Below are 17,211 nucleotides of genomic sequence, written 5' to 3' on the forward strand. Positions count from 1 at the left end.
AAAATAGAAATCAGTGTGGTATGACAGACAGATAGAGAGGTGTTACTGGTGACAAAACATTGCATCTTAGTCAAGGCAGCAAACTGGCAACCATGTTCATCTTCACACTTCGCCTGTTACATCTGTCGCCTACCAGGCCTCGGTTTTCACCCCGTCGCACCATCACAGATTGTGTTTTTGGTCAAATATGGCCGTAGGCAGGGAGAAGGTCTGGAGTTTGACTGTTTCTAGCAGTGTGTTTTGTTTGAAAATAAGCGGAGAGGAATGGGACTGAGCTGTGCAACCGCGCATCACAGCCAAGTCATGACGTCTTCAGTGGGACCAGCAGTAAAAATGCACTAAAATGTTGCTCTTTTTACTTCTTGTGTTTCTTGCTTATCTATGTGCCTACCTTGAAAAAGACTAATGTAGGTTCTTATTAAATAAGCATGATCCCCCCCCCTCCCTGTTTTCCTTTCTCGCATACCTCCAGGGGCCTAGACACAAGCTCAGGCCTGTGTTTGCCTGCTCACCCAGGGGACCTGCCTCTGACGTGGGCTTGACCTCATGGAGGAGTGCATGGAGGAAGGGGAGGGGTCTTCTCTGACAGCCTGTCTAAGTCGCTAATCACCCCCTACGCCCACCCCACCCACCACCCCATGCTCCTGCCAAGAGCAGGCAAAGGACCAAGTACTGACTTTCCTCTTCTTATTCCTTGCTCTGCGGGGCCCGATTCAGACCAGTCTCATGGGAGAAATTACAGCGAGTGAGGGAGAGGAACAGGGACGGACAAGTAAAAGAGGGTGTGTGAAAGAAAGCTAGCTCTAAGAACATCAGAGAATTAGAAGAGTAATCGTAAAAAAAAAAACGTTCTTTCAAAAAGGACTTACCACAGCATCCATAAACTCTATGCAGCGCTTCAGCTCTGGCCTGGTATCACAGTACTGACGGAATAACAGCCGACCGATGGGCTGCTTCTCACATAGACTGGTGTAGTCCCTCTCTGAAAGGACACGAGGAAGAGCGGGAGGGAGACGAGGGGGGAGACAGAAAAATACACTTTAAACAATGTTTTCAAACCTTGGAGTCGGGCCGCCACACAGTCACAGGACGAGTCTGAGTAAAAATGATATTAGCTTTATGTTTCTGACTCTCTAAATATCACTTTTTGTTTGGGTTTAGACCTCAGGCCTCTAGAAATTAGTAAAATTAAACAATCTAAGATGGTAAAATGATCACTCTCAGACAAGGCAACCAAAGGATCACGAGTAGATGTTGCTTCACATTCAAACAAAGTTGGGGACCAGTGCGTTACACTATAGCAGAGATTTTAAAGGATAGCTTGTACTTTTTTTATTACTCATAGCTCCTTTTTCCATCACGTCTGTTTGCAGTTATACATTTGTATTGCACGACTGGCCTAGCTCAGTAGTTTCCCCAGCTGTAGAACAGGTAGCGGTTTTGTTAAAGTACAAAAATAAACATAATCTTCACGTCAGACTGATTGTGTCCTAAAAAAAAACACATTACATAGCTAGATATCTTCTATTAGCTTAACTAGCGTCTGTCACGGTATTTATTTTGAGTAGGTTTTTTTTTTTAAAGCTAAAACGTGAACCTGGGTTTTCTATTCTCATTCCAACCTGATATATATAACAACTCCCTTCAGCTTCCATTGAAAACTATAGGGGGAAGCTGGAGCTGTTGAATCCCAACAGAATGAAATGTTTGTTTCAATTTATCTTTGCAAAAAAAAAAAAAAAATCAACAAGCTTCTTGCTAAGCGGAATAGCGGCCAGCTATGACAGCCGAAAATGTTTAAATCGGATATGCTTTTTTTCTTCTTTTTTTTTAAATGGCAATTTAGCAGCAACATAAAAAACAGAACACACTGCATGTCTGTGTCTTCTGTATGATTGTTTTCTGTGTGTGTGTGTGTGTGTGTGTGTGTCTCCTGTGCAGCTGGCTCTAGCCTATTAGGACTAATGGTGTCCATTTGAGTCATATTTCCTCTGGTACCAAATGAGGAAGATGACCCAGGACGTTTTCCATCACTGTTTGACAGTACGGACACACATATATACACACACACACACAAGATAAACATACAAACAAAAATAGGCCACACACGTTACGCGCACACATACGCACTTGTGAACAGAGACGATGAAGGAGGAGGAGGAGGGATGAACATTTCTGAGTGGTGACAGCTACAGGACAACCTCCAACAGTAAATCAAATCTTCCCAGCTGCACTGTTTATTACACAGCATTCCCCTCTGCTCTGCTGCTCCGGCGCTTCTCATTCAAGCTCGCCACTTATACGGCCACGAAAAAGTTATCACTTTGGTGAGCAAACAGTAGCCTGTTAGAGATATGATATTTTTATTGCTTCCCTTTGCGCTGTGTGACCGCTGCGCTTTAAATTCAAAGAAACAGAAGCCCTTTCAGAGAAATCTCACTGAGAGATTTTTTTTTTAACTGTATTGCGCTGCACTTGCCTTCAGACACTGCCTTTCATCTTTGATCGCCAAGTTTTTTTGGAGGCCTTGCTTTGGTGTTTCCATATCAGCTGTGCTCAGCTGTGAGCCGGAGCTGGGAAAGCCCCCACACATTCATAGTTGATAGAGGCAATTTGAAGGAATCTGAAATTCTTGGAGCCTTTTATTTGAACTTTGGAGCACACAGTCTGATTTAGCAGGCCAGGTGAGAACAAAGCTATTTGATTTGGGTATCACACAAGTTACTTGTCTACGTCCATGCAAACAGAAATGTGTCGACTTCCTTCAAAATCCTTTATCTGGCACCGGGGCAGGTTATCGACACTCTCATGAGTTCTGTTTATGAGCTGGTTTGTTTGCAAACGGGCAGTGTGAACCTAAACAAAATCAAATTTAACAAAGTCAATTTTTCCACTGTGGTTTTAAAGAAAAGGAACTCTTGAGTTTCGCTCTCAGTTTTGAATTGTTAGCGTCTGCTCTTCCTTCCAGATTCTTTCTCATGGGGATTCGGTTTGTCCCCATACATATACATATACACCCACAGCTTTGAAACACACCGGGTTGACGGTCTGGATCACAACGAGCCTCCTGATAAGGTTTCAGGTTTTGCTCAAGAACAGGTTTTGCTGCAAGGATTTCAGGGTGGTTTCATTCTAATTGCTGGTGTTTCCTGCCACACCGGAGGCCATCAGATCCCACCCTCTTGCTTGAATCACAGCAGCAAACGGCCACTCTTTGAAGTGACACACTGCAATTTGTGCAATACAATATCACAGAAACTATTGTGCAACGTTCTCAACGGAATTTCTGTGTATTTTAAGTATGGCTGCTTGGCAACAGGTTTGGGGACGGTTGCAAATTACTTAATCCTTGTCCCGTTTGTCCAGATGTTTGCCATTTACAGATGAGCGTTTATGTATTGCAGAGATAGATTGGTGTAAATCCTGTAGATGTGACCTTCTGAGCCCTCTATCAAAATCCCCAAAATTATAATTTTATAGATTTTGAGGGTTAAGACTTTTTTTTTTTTAATCCACTGTGGTAGCCGGCCTTTACTTGGTATTTAAATAGAGGAGAGTTCTCTCAGCAGTTCTGTCTATACTGTGTTATTTTCATAATTGTCATAATTTGTTTACCTTTTTAACGGAACACAGAGAACTGGCAACAATCTGTACCCACAACACATGAATGATTTTATTATATAAAAAAAAAAAATTCACGTCGACCGACTGACAAAGTAGCCTCAATGAAGATGAATGTACACTTTTTGAAAATAAAAACAGCTGAAAGAATTCATTAGTCCTGAGCCACTTGTTTCTGCAGCCTGAGCGAGTCGGACGTTTACTGTGTCAATGTCTGTTAAAGTCCAAATTTCAAAACAGATACCAAGCTAAATGTGTGTCTTTGCACATTCCTTCTCTTTATCTCGCTCATTCCTCTGATGAAATGCACAGTTTGGTCTTTTTATGTTCACATTCTTCATTTCTTTTTGGAAACGTGATCCTTAGACTTGCAGGTGAGCAAAGACCTGAAAAGAAATCACAGTTTCTTTGGCCGGGCTCTGGGTTAGTGTGTGTGAGAGCGTGTGTGTGTGTATCCGGGCTGATTCCAGGCTCTAAATCATTTGAATATGGGAACGTAAGCCAGCATTCCACCAATGAAAAATTTCCTCTTTGCGTAAGAGAAGCCACTCCTATGTCCTGAAGGAAAACAACTGTGAAAGTAAGACCGGAGAGAAAGTAAGAATGTACAAGACGGCGACGTGTTGGAGGGAAATGAAAGCACTGATAAGAATGAAGGGAGACATGTGAAGCTTCAACTAGCCTGCACTGGTAACTGTCTGTGTCAGTAAAGTAAGCTGCAATTACAACTTAATTAAAACTCCAATTTAGGCCCAAGACTGACTGAGTTAGCGAGACAGTGAATGGCCAAATGTAAGTTTGTGCAATGGGTGTGTGAGGCAGGGTGATCAAAAGTAATAGGTGCACATGTACTGTATACATTGGACAGATACCAGAAGAGATGAAAAAAAAAAAAAGGGAAGGGGACATGGAAGGAGAGCAAGAGAGGGAGAGAGAGAGGGAGAGTGAGCCCGAGGCTGGCAGACAAAGTGGCTGCAGCCCACATAATGTAATCTAGGTTTTCTAGAAGTACTGCACACTTGTCAAGGCTAAGGTCAAATGCCTGACATTATCAAGACACAACAAAGACGCTGCTATCGGCCGCCTTACTGTATCCTTCTATCTGCTGGGCCTACGGTGTGTACGTGCGCGCGTGTGTGTATGTGTGCGTGCGCATGTGCATGCCGACACGTCTGTGTGTTTAAGTAGGCAAAAGGGATTATTTTGATCCTGCGCTCGGTGCGATAGGGAAATTACGCAATAGTATCTATGTAATAGTGACGTACGTAACCCTGAACAGCTGCTGTGCGCACACACACATGCATGCATGCATGCAGGCAGGCAGGCACATATACATTCCTCTCAGTCCTCTGCAAAGTTATGATTCAAACGCCGATATATATACGTAAGACATGACAAGCGCGATGCTTCTTTACACTTAAGTTGCCGTTCATGTGATGTTTTTAGGCAGGTTATCTATCGCCGCTGATGACAGATGCATGTTTATGATAATTAGATCTGTGTGTGATGAATTGCAATATGAAGACAAGACGACAGGAGGGGGGGGATTGACGCTGAGTAAGAGATATCACCGTAGGGAGTATACGTGTATCTATATCTCTTTCGCTCAGCCTGCCTCCTTTCCTCCCGCTGTTTCTCTCGCTCTCTCCTGTCCTTAAGAGATCTTTCCTACCTTTGTAAAAAAGCCCTTCTCTCTCTCTCTCTCTGTGTTTCTGTTTTCTCACTCCCTCCCTCCATAACTCTCCTGTTCTGCCACTCTTATGTTGCTCTGAAGTGGTGGAAAGAGGGAGGGAGAGAGAGAGAGAGATACAGATAGCGCGAGAGGGGGGAGGCAAGGAGACAGAAAAGAGGGAGGGAGAGTATGTGGGGGAGGGTAGCACTGCAATCTCTGGCAGAGATAGCCGTGACGCACTATTACACACACACACACACACACACACACACACACACTCAGAATGCTATGGCATTCAGAGGACCAGGGTGGGTAAGAAGGGGGTGGCAAGGAGATAATGTAGCCCAGGACCAGTGCACTTGTCTGGGCCACAAAGAGTGAATTCTGCCCTTAATCTCCAGGAGAGCCTGGATATGAAGACAAGGAGGACGCGGGAGTGAAGACATTTTGATACAGTGTGTGCGGAGACAGATAGTCGGTGAGACACACACGTAATGTTAAGACACACACACATTTATACACGCACACCGTTTCCTGTCCCCTGCCTGTAACTGCGGGTGGAGACGGGTAGAAACAGGAAGGAAGTCCAATCCGAACTTCCTCCCGCAGTCAGACCCACCCCAACGACACAGCATGGCACGTTATCTTTCCTGCCTCACACACACACACACACACGGACACACACACATTCCCAGTTTCTTACCGATAGTGCGGCGTAGCTCCTCACACTGGCTGATGTGGGGGAGTTTAAGCATCTCCTTCCATTTCTTACTGCGACCATTCCTCTTCCCTCCTCCACCTGAGACACACAGAGATTTGAATCAGCTCATCCATCAAGTCACAGATTTAACGCTGCACATGGAGTGTTTCACCAGATCCAACGACTGGCGTTTTCAACACAAACAAGTAGACATCCAGTCTAATGTGTTTGTTTGTGCGTGTGCGTGTGCGTGTGCGTGTGTGTGTGTGTTGACCTTGCAGTGACCAGAGGCAGGGACAGCTGGTTCATCTCACCAGTCGCCTCTATGCATCATGACAGCGCATGCGGTGAAGAATGTTGACAGCTTCAAAGATCACGGGGCATACACACATCTCTCACACATACACACACCCACAAGTACACACACTGTGTTGGCTCTTGCCCTGGAGCTCAGTCAAACATTAGCCAAACATAACTTTAAACATAATGTTCATCGGTTATATCATACGCCTTGCACACACACACACACACACACACACACACACACACACACGCACACACACAGTGATGTTGGACAAGACCCTCGGCAGATCGGATGACCCTGATGTGAGGGGTGAACGACCTCCAGGCACAACGGCGCTCTTCAGAGGACCGGGGTCAGTCCATATATCTTACTGAAATGTTCAATCCAACACCAGCAAAAGGGTGTGTGTGTGTGTGTTTTAGGGTGTGAGTGTAGAGAAATGGTCTCATCAGGGGTGAACTGAGGTATTTACTCCTTGAGGACAGACGGCATACTGAAAGAGGAGAAGTCGGTGGAGTATTACATTTAGAAACGAGCAGCTTTACACACACGCAGAAGACATTTAAAGAGACAAGAAGGAAAGCTTTACGCGTGTGTCTGTGGATTCATGATCAAAGTTGGTGATCATCATGCATCTGGTAAAAACACGATAATGATTTTAACTTCTCGGATATGAGAACTTGCATCAGTGTGCAATAATCCTTTAATCCGTTTTTTTACTCATGGTCAGAGAAAATTAGAAAATGCTAATTCTTTCTCATATAATAAATAAATATATAAAATAAATATAAATAAATAAATAAATAATAATAAATATATTATATAAACTGTGTGTTTTTTTTTTACTCTAAAATTAAAATTCTCCTATCAGACTACAAATTAATTTCACTGAATTAAGATACATACAGCATGTGGGGCTGACTATGTAATATTTTCAATATTCACACCTGTCCAATAATCAAACAAAATGACGCAACGAAAAACAGAATGTACTAATATTTATCAACGTCACAGGACTACCTCCTTTCATAAGCTCTGATATATCATATTCTTTCTGGGAGTTCTGAAAGCAAAAAAGCCTTTTTCCTTCTTACTTTTTTTTTTCACCCTACTTTGAAGAATAAAAGGTTTTCTACAAACCCCAATTTCAAAATCTAACTGTTTCCTCAAAAGTTAAAATTGCACTAAAATCTGATCTAAAGTGATCAAAACTATGTTTTAAGATACAGGTGGCCAGTTCAAAGAACAATCTTGTGATTCTAATTTCTATGCATCATCCACATTGATACCAAAGAGCTTTTTTTTTATCTGAAAGTACAGTTTGAAAGTAAAGTGCAAAGAATACAAAGCCAACGTCATTTTTATTTTCCGATGGCACAAAATTAGAGACTCAGATTAAGGACAGAAAGCACTCACTGCGGAGACATACATCTGGTTTCAGTGTGTGCAGCTTCAAACTCTTGACTATCTTTAGGCTCAAGTTGCCGTTTCTCCCCCGTCACTCCATATTTTAAAACACTGAGTAAATAAACTCTACAGCGTACCGTGTAGACTGTGACTAGTTTGGAGGACGACAGAGAGGGAAATCCTCTGCCCTCTAAGTTCATGAGACACCGGCTGGTCCGGCAGTGACGCTTGACAGCTGCAACACCAACGCATACAGGGGGGGTCACTATGGTCAAACACAGACGCAAAACAACACACACGAGCATACTGTAAGTACAGTGTTAATGCGGCCATCTTTCCTTAACTGCAAAACACCACCGAGGTAAGTCTATGTTCAGAGTGAACAATAACAGCAATATAAGCTACCATTTATTTGGACAAGCAGTAGTAACACAAGCATTCAAGACAGGGACACGTCACACCTCGACTGGCTAGAAGGGAGCGTTATGAGCAGCTACATGTTGATGTTAACGCGGCGTCTAAGATCCCACTGGTCTCGGGTTGTAGATGTTGACAGGCATGTTGACAGACCTGTTGTGGAGCTGCAGGGCAGGCACACACACACACACACACACAGATGTAGACCTACAAGCACACACACACACAAAAAAAAAAGCGTTTCCTCTCTCGTTTTACTGCAGCAAAAAATAAATACAAAAGGAAGAGCGGCAAAGATAAATGTTGGATCGGCTATCGTACACACTGTTTGATGAGAACCAGTTGCACCTGGATGGTTATTTTGTCTGTGCACGCTCGTGCCAAACAGAATAAACACAGACTAATTGATGAATACCGTCAAAAGGAGCTCAACAAAGAGCAACAAATTGTCTGAGGTTAACTTCTTCACTGTCAGGCGCCGATATTGTTAGATGGGAGTTTGCGCATTGAGACGTGTACTGTAGCACCAATAAAGGTTCAAAGTGACAGTGCTTGCGTACTGTAAATTAAAAAAAAAAGGAAAAAGACACATGAGGAGGAGAGATGTCACCTAAACTTGTGGAAAGAGAAAGAAGTAGAGGAAAATTACAAAACAGACAAAGAAAAGAAAGACAGGGATTTTAATAGCAAGTTATGGAAGAGCATGTGTGTGTGTGTGTGTGTGTGTGTGTGCGTGTTCATGTGCCTGTCAGAGCTGCCTGGGCCACCCCACCCTGTTTAATGTCACTCTGACGTCAAAGCCATGTGTGCAGGCCCTTAATGCAGACAGGATGGAGCAAGTATTTATTTAACTTTGGTTCTCCCCTCCGAGAGAGCGGGGCCCTCCATAAACACCGACTTCAGAGCAGTTTTTTTTGCTCATTCATGGCCGAGCTGCAGCCAGCAGCTGAGATCATCGCGCAGGATCTCATGACGGGGGCCCCCATGCGCATGAGCGGCAGTGACAAGATTTTTTAAAAAGTTGGAACGCGTTTAGCAAAAAAAAAAAAAAAAAAAAAAAAAAGGGCCGATGTTCAAATCATGAGATGTGCTGCCTCAACTGCGAGGATGCACATTCCTTCGCGTTAAGAGATTTGTAGACGGCAGGGTCATCGCGGTCGCGCAACATGTTGCCAGCAACTGGCCAATTTTGTCTGTCTCCTGTTTCTACATGTTTTCTGTCACTCTCTGCCGTCAGCTTTCTAACAAAGCACAAAAGCTTTTGACCCAACATCACCCTCAGCTCCTTTAAAACAACTCGAGGTAACCAAAGTTCATTTCACTTTACACATCCAGCGAAGCATTCTTGTTACTTTCTAGAAGCCACCGGCAGCCATTGTTCATTGCTTTTATTTAAAGTACAGTAGGGATCGCTATGGCAATAGCGGTGTTTTGTTTTTGTTTTTTTTATGCGTTTCCTCCATTTTCAGGTCTGACCGGTTGGACGTATTTAAGAAAGGGGAGTATGGGGAAACAGAACAGAAAACACACAAGAGGCAGAACGACAGAAAAGAGAGGGAGTAGACGGAGAGTTATTTTCATGCATGCTTTTGTTTGTGTGTCTCCGTCTGTCTGGAGTGAGCTGCAGCACGAGTGCGTTCATGAATGTACACGCTCTTCTGTCTCCTGTCTCTTCGCTCTCTGTCCTCCACCCTTCTTTCACATGCTCCTCATGCAGGCCAAACACAGTCCAGCGCCATCCCAAACATGCTCCTCTCCGCGTCCTCCTACTCTCTTTTTCATCTCAAGTGGGAGAAGGAGTCGGACTGGAGGTCACAGAGTAGTATCATCTCAGGGCAAGAATCTCAAACCGGAGATTTATTCCTTTCAAAAAGCCAGTTCATACAGAGTACACCAGTCGTTTCCGCATCCAAACGTTGAAGTGGACAAAGAGGAAAACAGAACTTAGACAAGATGTTCCTGTGTATATATTCCTAGAGATTTATGAGCCGATCGTTCATGTTCTTAAACAGCATTTAAAACTTTCAGTCCGTTGAATTTATACAAAGAAACAGGTGAAACCACGAGCAGCCAAACTGATGTCGGCCACTGTCAACTCATAAAAGATGTATTCTATCAGCATATGCTGCATATCAGCAACTGGCTGCAAGTAACAATTATATTTATGAACCAAAACAAGTTATCCATCAATCGTGAAAATGATCAGCAGATTAACTGATACATCATTGGTACATAAAAACAATTTCTCACACTCAATTCCAGCAACTTGTCACATTTGGAGAAGCTGGGATTCTTTTTGTGCTTGAAAAAAATAATATAAGATGACGATGATCAATAACTGGTGTTTACTGGTGTTCTACTTGCATGATGGACCACGAGTTCTGGGAACTGCTGACATTTTAGAGCCCAAACAACAACACCGACCAGTGAATCAAGAATATAATCCTCTCTGACTCTCTAGCTATGAAATGAAACGATTAAACTAACAAAACACTCTGCATTCACTAAGAAAACAACGCGTTATCGTATGTCACACACACAAAGCGATCAGAGCACGGACGGTCATTCGTGTGGATGAAAGAAATAAAAACACTTCACCAACATTGGCGACCTCCTCTGCTGCGATCCCCGGCTTTTTTCAGATGTTTAACCGTGAAACTCAAAGCCGCTGCTGTCCTCGCAAACCCTTGTCTTAATATCGCGTCGCCATATGGGAGAAGCCGCTCACCCATCTGACGAACACATGTCACACGCTGACACTGACAGAAGAACAGCCACGAGGCCAGAAAAATCCAGCTCGTCTGTGACAGTGACAGACCGACCACGGCTGCAAAGCAGCCAGTATTTACATCTTGACACAATGTGCTGCTTGCAGTTTGGGCTACACACTTACACAGAGGGATCTGTGATGAGTGCAATGGTTTAAATCCTGGCAACATGGAGGTCAAAGCTCATGGTAAAAAAAAAAATCATGTGAGCAAGAGAAAGTTAGGAGAAAAGGTAAAACACGGTAAACATGTTGTTAAGTAACTCCACTACATTGGCAGCAAAAGCACTTTTCCAAACTTTCAAAACACAGATAACACTGTTTACCAAGATATTTTTGGCCATGGTAATGGTACCAGCCCATACCTCGTCGGATCCGACCCCCCCTCACTGCGTCAGTCGCATAGGTGGAGGTTCGGATCGGAGGGCTTGCGGGTGCCCTCCCTAAAAAACATGACTTAAATGGTAGGAAATGAAAGAGGGTCACACATAGTTTAGGCCCATTGTAATATGAGCATGCACACGCACGCACGGGTACAATGGAGGCTGGCCGTGATAAATGAATGGCCATGTTGCCTTTCCCACTCGCTCTCTCATACAGTGCGCGATTGGCTGGAGTAGCCCCTGATAAGGAAAACATTAGCTGTGAGTATCTGTGTTGCCTATTCAAAGCAAAGGCCCGGTGTTTGCACAAGGTAATCCGACTGTATACTCGCACTGAAAGACACACATCAGCTGAGGGAGGGAGGGGGAAAAGAGAAACATGTGAATATCAGGCAGCGCCGCTCTCCTCTAATCCTCACCTCTATCACATGCGCCCTTTTTCTTTTTCCTCCTCATCTCTCTCTCTCTCTCTCTCTCTCTGACTTCAGCCTCTTTCTTCCCCTCCCCTCACATAAACAGTTTTTCTTCTCTTGTTATGCCTTCGTTAATTCTTTATGACCTCTCTCTCTCTCTCTCTCTCTCTCCCTCCCTCTCTCCCCCTCTCCCCCTCCCTCCCTCCCTGAGAGAAGGGCCTAGGTTCACGTTGTAAAAAAAAAAAAAAAAAAAAAATCTGAACAACATTACAACATCAGAGTAAATTCCAGGACATGACAACAAACGAGCCAAGCGGCGGAGAGAGACAAGGAGGAAGAAGAGGACCGGGACGGGGGGGGTGGATGCTGGGTCTCACACGAGGTAGGACGTACAGTTTTTCATATGAGCAGAAAAGCCACACATGCCTGCGCTGCATGTAAACACGCGATCTCATTCCAGCGGCGCGCTGTGCTGTTTTGCAAGACCTTTCCTTCCTCTGTCCCATCTCCTCTCTCTCTCTCCCTCTCTAAGATATTCCATTAAAATCAAGCCGAGGCGTGCTTGAAAACTGACCCTTGTTTTCACAGTGTCTTGAGGGAGAGCGGCTGGAGTGAGGCGGGGGGGGGGCGAGGGAACATGGTGAGACTAAACTTGAGCTAGACGTTCTAGTGTGTGTTAGAGGACAAACCCAAAAGGTTAATCATCTATATGTTATCTACAGCTGTCTCTTCAGATGAAGGGCCCACTGCTTAATTTCATGGCCACGCCACAAGAGCAGGAACACACAAAGCCCCGAGCCCTTGGGTGTGGAACACATAGCACATATAACATCTTGATTATCTTTGATAAGACAACGCCTCCAAGTCATATTTGAAGGCAGGACTGACATCAAATTGTACCAAGGACAGACTCCTAAATTATGACTCGAGGAATGTTTTAAAAAAAAAAAGGCAAACTGATGATCGCGAAGGACCTCTGACATTTAATACACTTGCTTCTAGACGCTGACTCTGCCAGACCTCTAAAAACACTTTTAGAGGAACAAAATCTTTATTTGAACCGTAAGAACTTGTAAATACACTCAGCCGTACACACTGTTGAAATCAGGCTGCCAGCTGGGTTCTCATAGGAAGAACGCCCGCTTAACATTTAATAAGGCAGCTGGAACAACGTCCCTATGATGTTCAACAAAGTGCCTCAAAAAAAAAAGTGCCTCTTCATGCTTAGTCAGCTTGCCAAGAAATTGTGCTAATGAAGATCCCAGTAGCCACCCAGCTAAGCGTCAGCCGGCAGCGCCGTGCAAGCAGGGGCCGCGTACGCTGCAACACACCGCGTCCCGTTCTCCGTGCGGCCCATTTGTGGGTGTAATGATTGTAAAATGTGTCCCACATCAAGGGACAGTCACAAAGCAATGTGTTTTATGAGTGTCAGCTGGAGGAAACACACCCAGAGTGATGACAACAAGTGTTAGCCCAGCAATGACCACAAAACTAATAAAGCTACGCTGGCTAACGTCACAGGAAAACCATCGCGAGTGGTCTGAGAGGACCTGCGAGGCTACAGTTTGAAGGGTGGTGGAGAGCACAGAGGGGTTAGGGACAGCTACAGCAGAGGGGGGGTTTATGTGTCTGTTAACTATGAAAATATGTGTGTAAGTGTAATATACGGTCGATATATGTTCATGTCGTGTTTGCATTAAGAAATAATAACACACTGTTCCTCCCTGCCTTTTTGGACGGCTTCCTTTCTCCTTAGTGCAGACATGTTTCTCTACCGAAGCTTCAATCTAAAGGAACTGAGACCAAAGTCAGTGACAGCCGTAAAATGACGGTTCACCAGTTTATCTGTCTGAATAGTGGGCCATCTTCCGTCAACTCATTTTTTTTTTGGCAGTGATCTAACTTTTCTATGATGCACGCTGCTTTTTCAGAAATGCATGCAATTTTGCAGAACTTTTGAAGCTGCGGAAACGTGTGCACAGTTGTCAGGTTCCGGTGACATCACCTTGGCTTTGACATTTTACAGACTCAAAGCAAAAACCACATGAATTAACCTCTATATAACGGAATATACCACTGCGTCTCGACTAAAGCGACTAACGTTCCTCAACTGCAAAAGCGCTTTCAGTCATGCTCCGACCATGCACCCACCACTGCTCTCTGCACCTACTATATTTATAACTCACAGCCGAATGCAACGAGTAAACATCAGCATTCATAGGGCATTCTGGGAAACGTAGTCCATCTCTACATGAAGTAAAAAAAACAGAAAAACGTACAGATGTCATTAATCGGAGTGACCGGCTGACCTTGAAGAATTGTGCTAGAGTTGTACCCTAAAAAAAAACTACAACACCCAGATCGTTCAACAACTCCAAAGTCCAATGAGAGAGAAAAAAAACGTTTCAGAGACCTGTTTCTTTAGACCGTTTCATAAAATAATAAGTAATATTAACTTCAGCAATGTTTTGATTGTTTCAGCATGTATCATGGGGTTGCGGTTAGTCCTTCTTCTTGCCCAATGCCAGCAGGGATTGGCTCCAGCTCCTGTGACCCTGGTAAGGACAAACGGTTAAAGAAAAAGGAATGATGAATGGATGTTTTGACTTTTCTGGAGGTAAATATGTCCCATATTAATTCTCTCTGGGCCACACAGCACAGCTTGCTCCCTAATACAGAGGCTGTATATTCAGATACAAGAAACATATCAGTTTGTATCAACAATTGTTTGCCGTTTTATATAAACCACCTTTCCATGCGATTGATCAAACGGACACACAAGTTGGTTAATGAAGAGCTCTGACAAATACATGTAATGGGAGGCAGGAGATTTTACAGCTGAAGAGTAAACGTCATTTTTCATCAACAGATCTCCACACCACCATCTGCTCTGCTATGATATGGTGCTCTGCCAACTCAGGTGCTGCAAAAGTACTGTAAACAGTGGAGTCTGCGGGACAAACTATGATAACACTGTCTCTAAATGATCTCAAGTGCTTTTAACTGTATTATGTACTACAAGTTTTCTGTGAATATCAGCCAATATATGCATGGCCTGTGATTAAAAACAATATAAGCTGCCAACACAGGCCCTCCGAATGCATCAGTCAGGATTCCACAATTTATAGGTAAATATTGAATATGGGTACTGCTTAATGTGAAAGGGGTTTAGACTGTCAATACAATCACTGATGAGATACTCCTGATGTTATAGTCTAGAGAGACCATGTGGAATCATACTGCTGTGTTGAAAATAACTCTCTCACGCTTGGCTGAGCTTTTACACGCACATAAACTGTGGGCTGCATCTATGCCAAAAGTGATCCTCTTGGTATTCTCACAAACTCAAAATCTTCTAATATATTCTCAGGGGAGCTGTAACAATAACTTCCTCTGTAGAAGACTGTCACCTCATGTAACTGTCACCTCTCGCAGTCTGAACTCTAAATACTGTAAATGCACTGTATTTGCTTCCCCCCGCTTTGTGCTGAATGTATATATAAGTTTCACAGGCGCAGGGGTGGGGAGTGGCGGCAGCGGCGGCGGCTGCAGTGTCATCTCTACAAGCACCAAACCACTTCCCTTGACGTGTCATTTCAACTGTGGCAGACTGGACACACCCTGTCATAACACTTCTCACTGCTGGCCACCCAGTTTCACATCAACAGGTGTGAAAAAGTTAAACATCACGAGCATCTCATGACCACGCTCGCAACGTTTTCCCGGCACTAACAGACAAGGGTGGGGATCTTATTTATAATAAAGAGTCAATTCTGGGATGGAGAGTGCTCCATATGGGGCAAACAAACTATAATTGTTTTTTAAGATTCTTTTTTGGGCCTTTTCAAGCTTTTATTTTGATAGAGACAGCTGTAGAGTGACAGGAACGTGGGGAAAGAGAGAGATGAGGAATGACATGCAGGAAAGAGCCACAGTTCGGATTCGAACCCTAGGCTGCCGCGGCAAGGACTGAGCCTTCGCAACGCCGCCCCAAAACCTATCATTGTTTATGTACCATGGACACTTAATAGCAATGTGGGAAATTGCTTGTCATTTCCCGTCTCCACGGCGAGGTCAGACAGTTACACAACAACTGATTCCATGTCTTGCTCAAGGACACATCAGCAGGGCAAATTTTTTTGCTGACTCAGTTGCAGTAGCTCATGTAGCTGGTAGACTGCCTGTGTGCAACCCGCCTGCTCCATGCAAAGACTTTGATGCCATGTAGGATGAAAGTGACCGGGGGGGGGGGGACTCTCGGATAAAAAAAGGCAGCTGACCTCTAATCCACGGGAGCTGATTTCAGTCTCGGATGTGTGTGTGTGGGTTTAAAAGGGTACGGTTCCCTCCGTGACTTGTGACACTGCCAGTGTTGACAAGTGTCATTGTGACATACTGGGACACTTTTGACAGCTGCAAACACCCACCTCTGGAAAGGCTAATTAAAATCAAATTAGTCTCCCCGTGCACCTTAAAGGGATGAATTGGGAGCCATTAGCTGTTTTAATCTGAGTGCCAATTAACACAGTGAATGGTATAGCAGGGAGAAAAATATTTTTAAAAAACAACAACACTGACTGTATACTCAACATGTCTGATGCCAAACCAATATCAAAAATCCTGAAAAAGACTGAAAGTACTGTCTCTTTATTTAAGAATCTGCTGCTCATATTTTCAAATCTTTGTTTGGTTTTATAAGCCTAATGCCGAATTATCAAAATCACAATATTTAGTCTGTCAACCGACCACTACTAATGTCTCAGCACAAATCTTACCATTTAAGTGTTATTATGATGAAAGTGGGCCACATATTGAGACATGGCCAGGCTCCCTCAACACTCTGCATGGTTCATACACTCACACTCATCACTGAGGGCCTTTTGGAGCCTCTGCTGATAACAGACTGAGGACACTGACAGGGGCCTGAGTCTGTAGATCCGATCAGTGTACCAATAACCTCACGGGATAACACACACACACACCATTTAAAGGTGAAGGTGAAGAAAAAGCCTGATGCTTGTATGGAGCAGCTGCTGCTGCTATGAAATGGATTCACTGCTGCTGTGAATGATCCATTTCACAGCAGTGTTGGCGTTTAGTCTTGAACTGAAATGCAGTCCGAATATAATGCAAAACATAAGCGGGGAAGGCCTGCGTCTGTACACACACACACACACACACACACACACACACACACACACACGACCCCCGGAGCCATGTATGCACTGTGAGCGACTTTGCTGTCGAATAAAATGGATCAACTTGCAACAACAACCTCCGAGGCCACACACTCTTCTGCTGGTGTCCGACCCGATTGGATAATAACAGAAGAAGAAAACACAGCAATAACACCTTTTTTTTTTTTTTTTACCCTCCTCTGGCAGCTGATTAACACCTTTTTTTTTTTTTTTTACCCTCCTCTGGCAGCTGATACAGTGTTGTACACCCACCCTGCGCCCACTCACTGGCTTACAAAGTAGCCTCTCTTGCTCTGCCATCTCCTGGAAAAAAAACAGATGGATACTCG

General features: G+C 44.0%; 1 protein-coding gene and 1 long non-coding RNA gene across 5 annotated transcripts in view; both read right to left on the reverse strand.

Annotated features, from left to right (window-relative positions):
- grk4 (G protein-coupled receptor kinase 4) overlaps positions 1–17,211 on the reverse strand; it is a 40,799-nt gene that overhangs the window by 22,271 nt on the left and 1,317 nt on the right. For all 4 annotated transcript variants that reach the window (XM_027282394.1, XM_027282393.1, XM_027282392.1 and 1 more), the window contains exons 2-3: positions 5,997–6,092; positions 870–982 (exon numbers count right to left, since the gene is read on the reverse strand). In XM_027282394.1, coding sequence (XP_027138195.1) covers positions 870–982; positions 5,997–6,048 — 165 coding nt within the window. In that variant the 5' untranslated portion in view covers positions 6,049–6,092. The remainder of the gene's footprint in view (positions 1–869; positions 983–5,996; positions 6,093–17,211) is intronic.
- Positions 13,564–17,205, reverse strand: LOC113746495 (uncharacterized). Its single transcript, XR_003462922.1, has 2 exons — positions 17,080–17,205; positions 13,564–17,036 (listed from the first exon to the last, which is right to left on the reverse strand). It is a non-coding gene; the product is annotated as an uncharacterized LOC113746495 (long non-coding RNA).

Source organism: Larimichthys crocea, chromosome X (assembly GCF_000972845.2).
Source record: "Larimichthys crocea isolate SSNF chromosome X, L_crocea_2.0, whole genome shotgun sequence".
In the NCBI taxonomy this organism is placed as follows: domain Eukaryota; kingdom Metazoa; phylum Chordata; class Actinopteri; family Sciaenidae; genus Larimichthys; species Larimichthys crocea.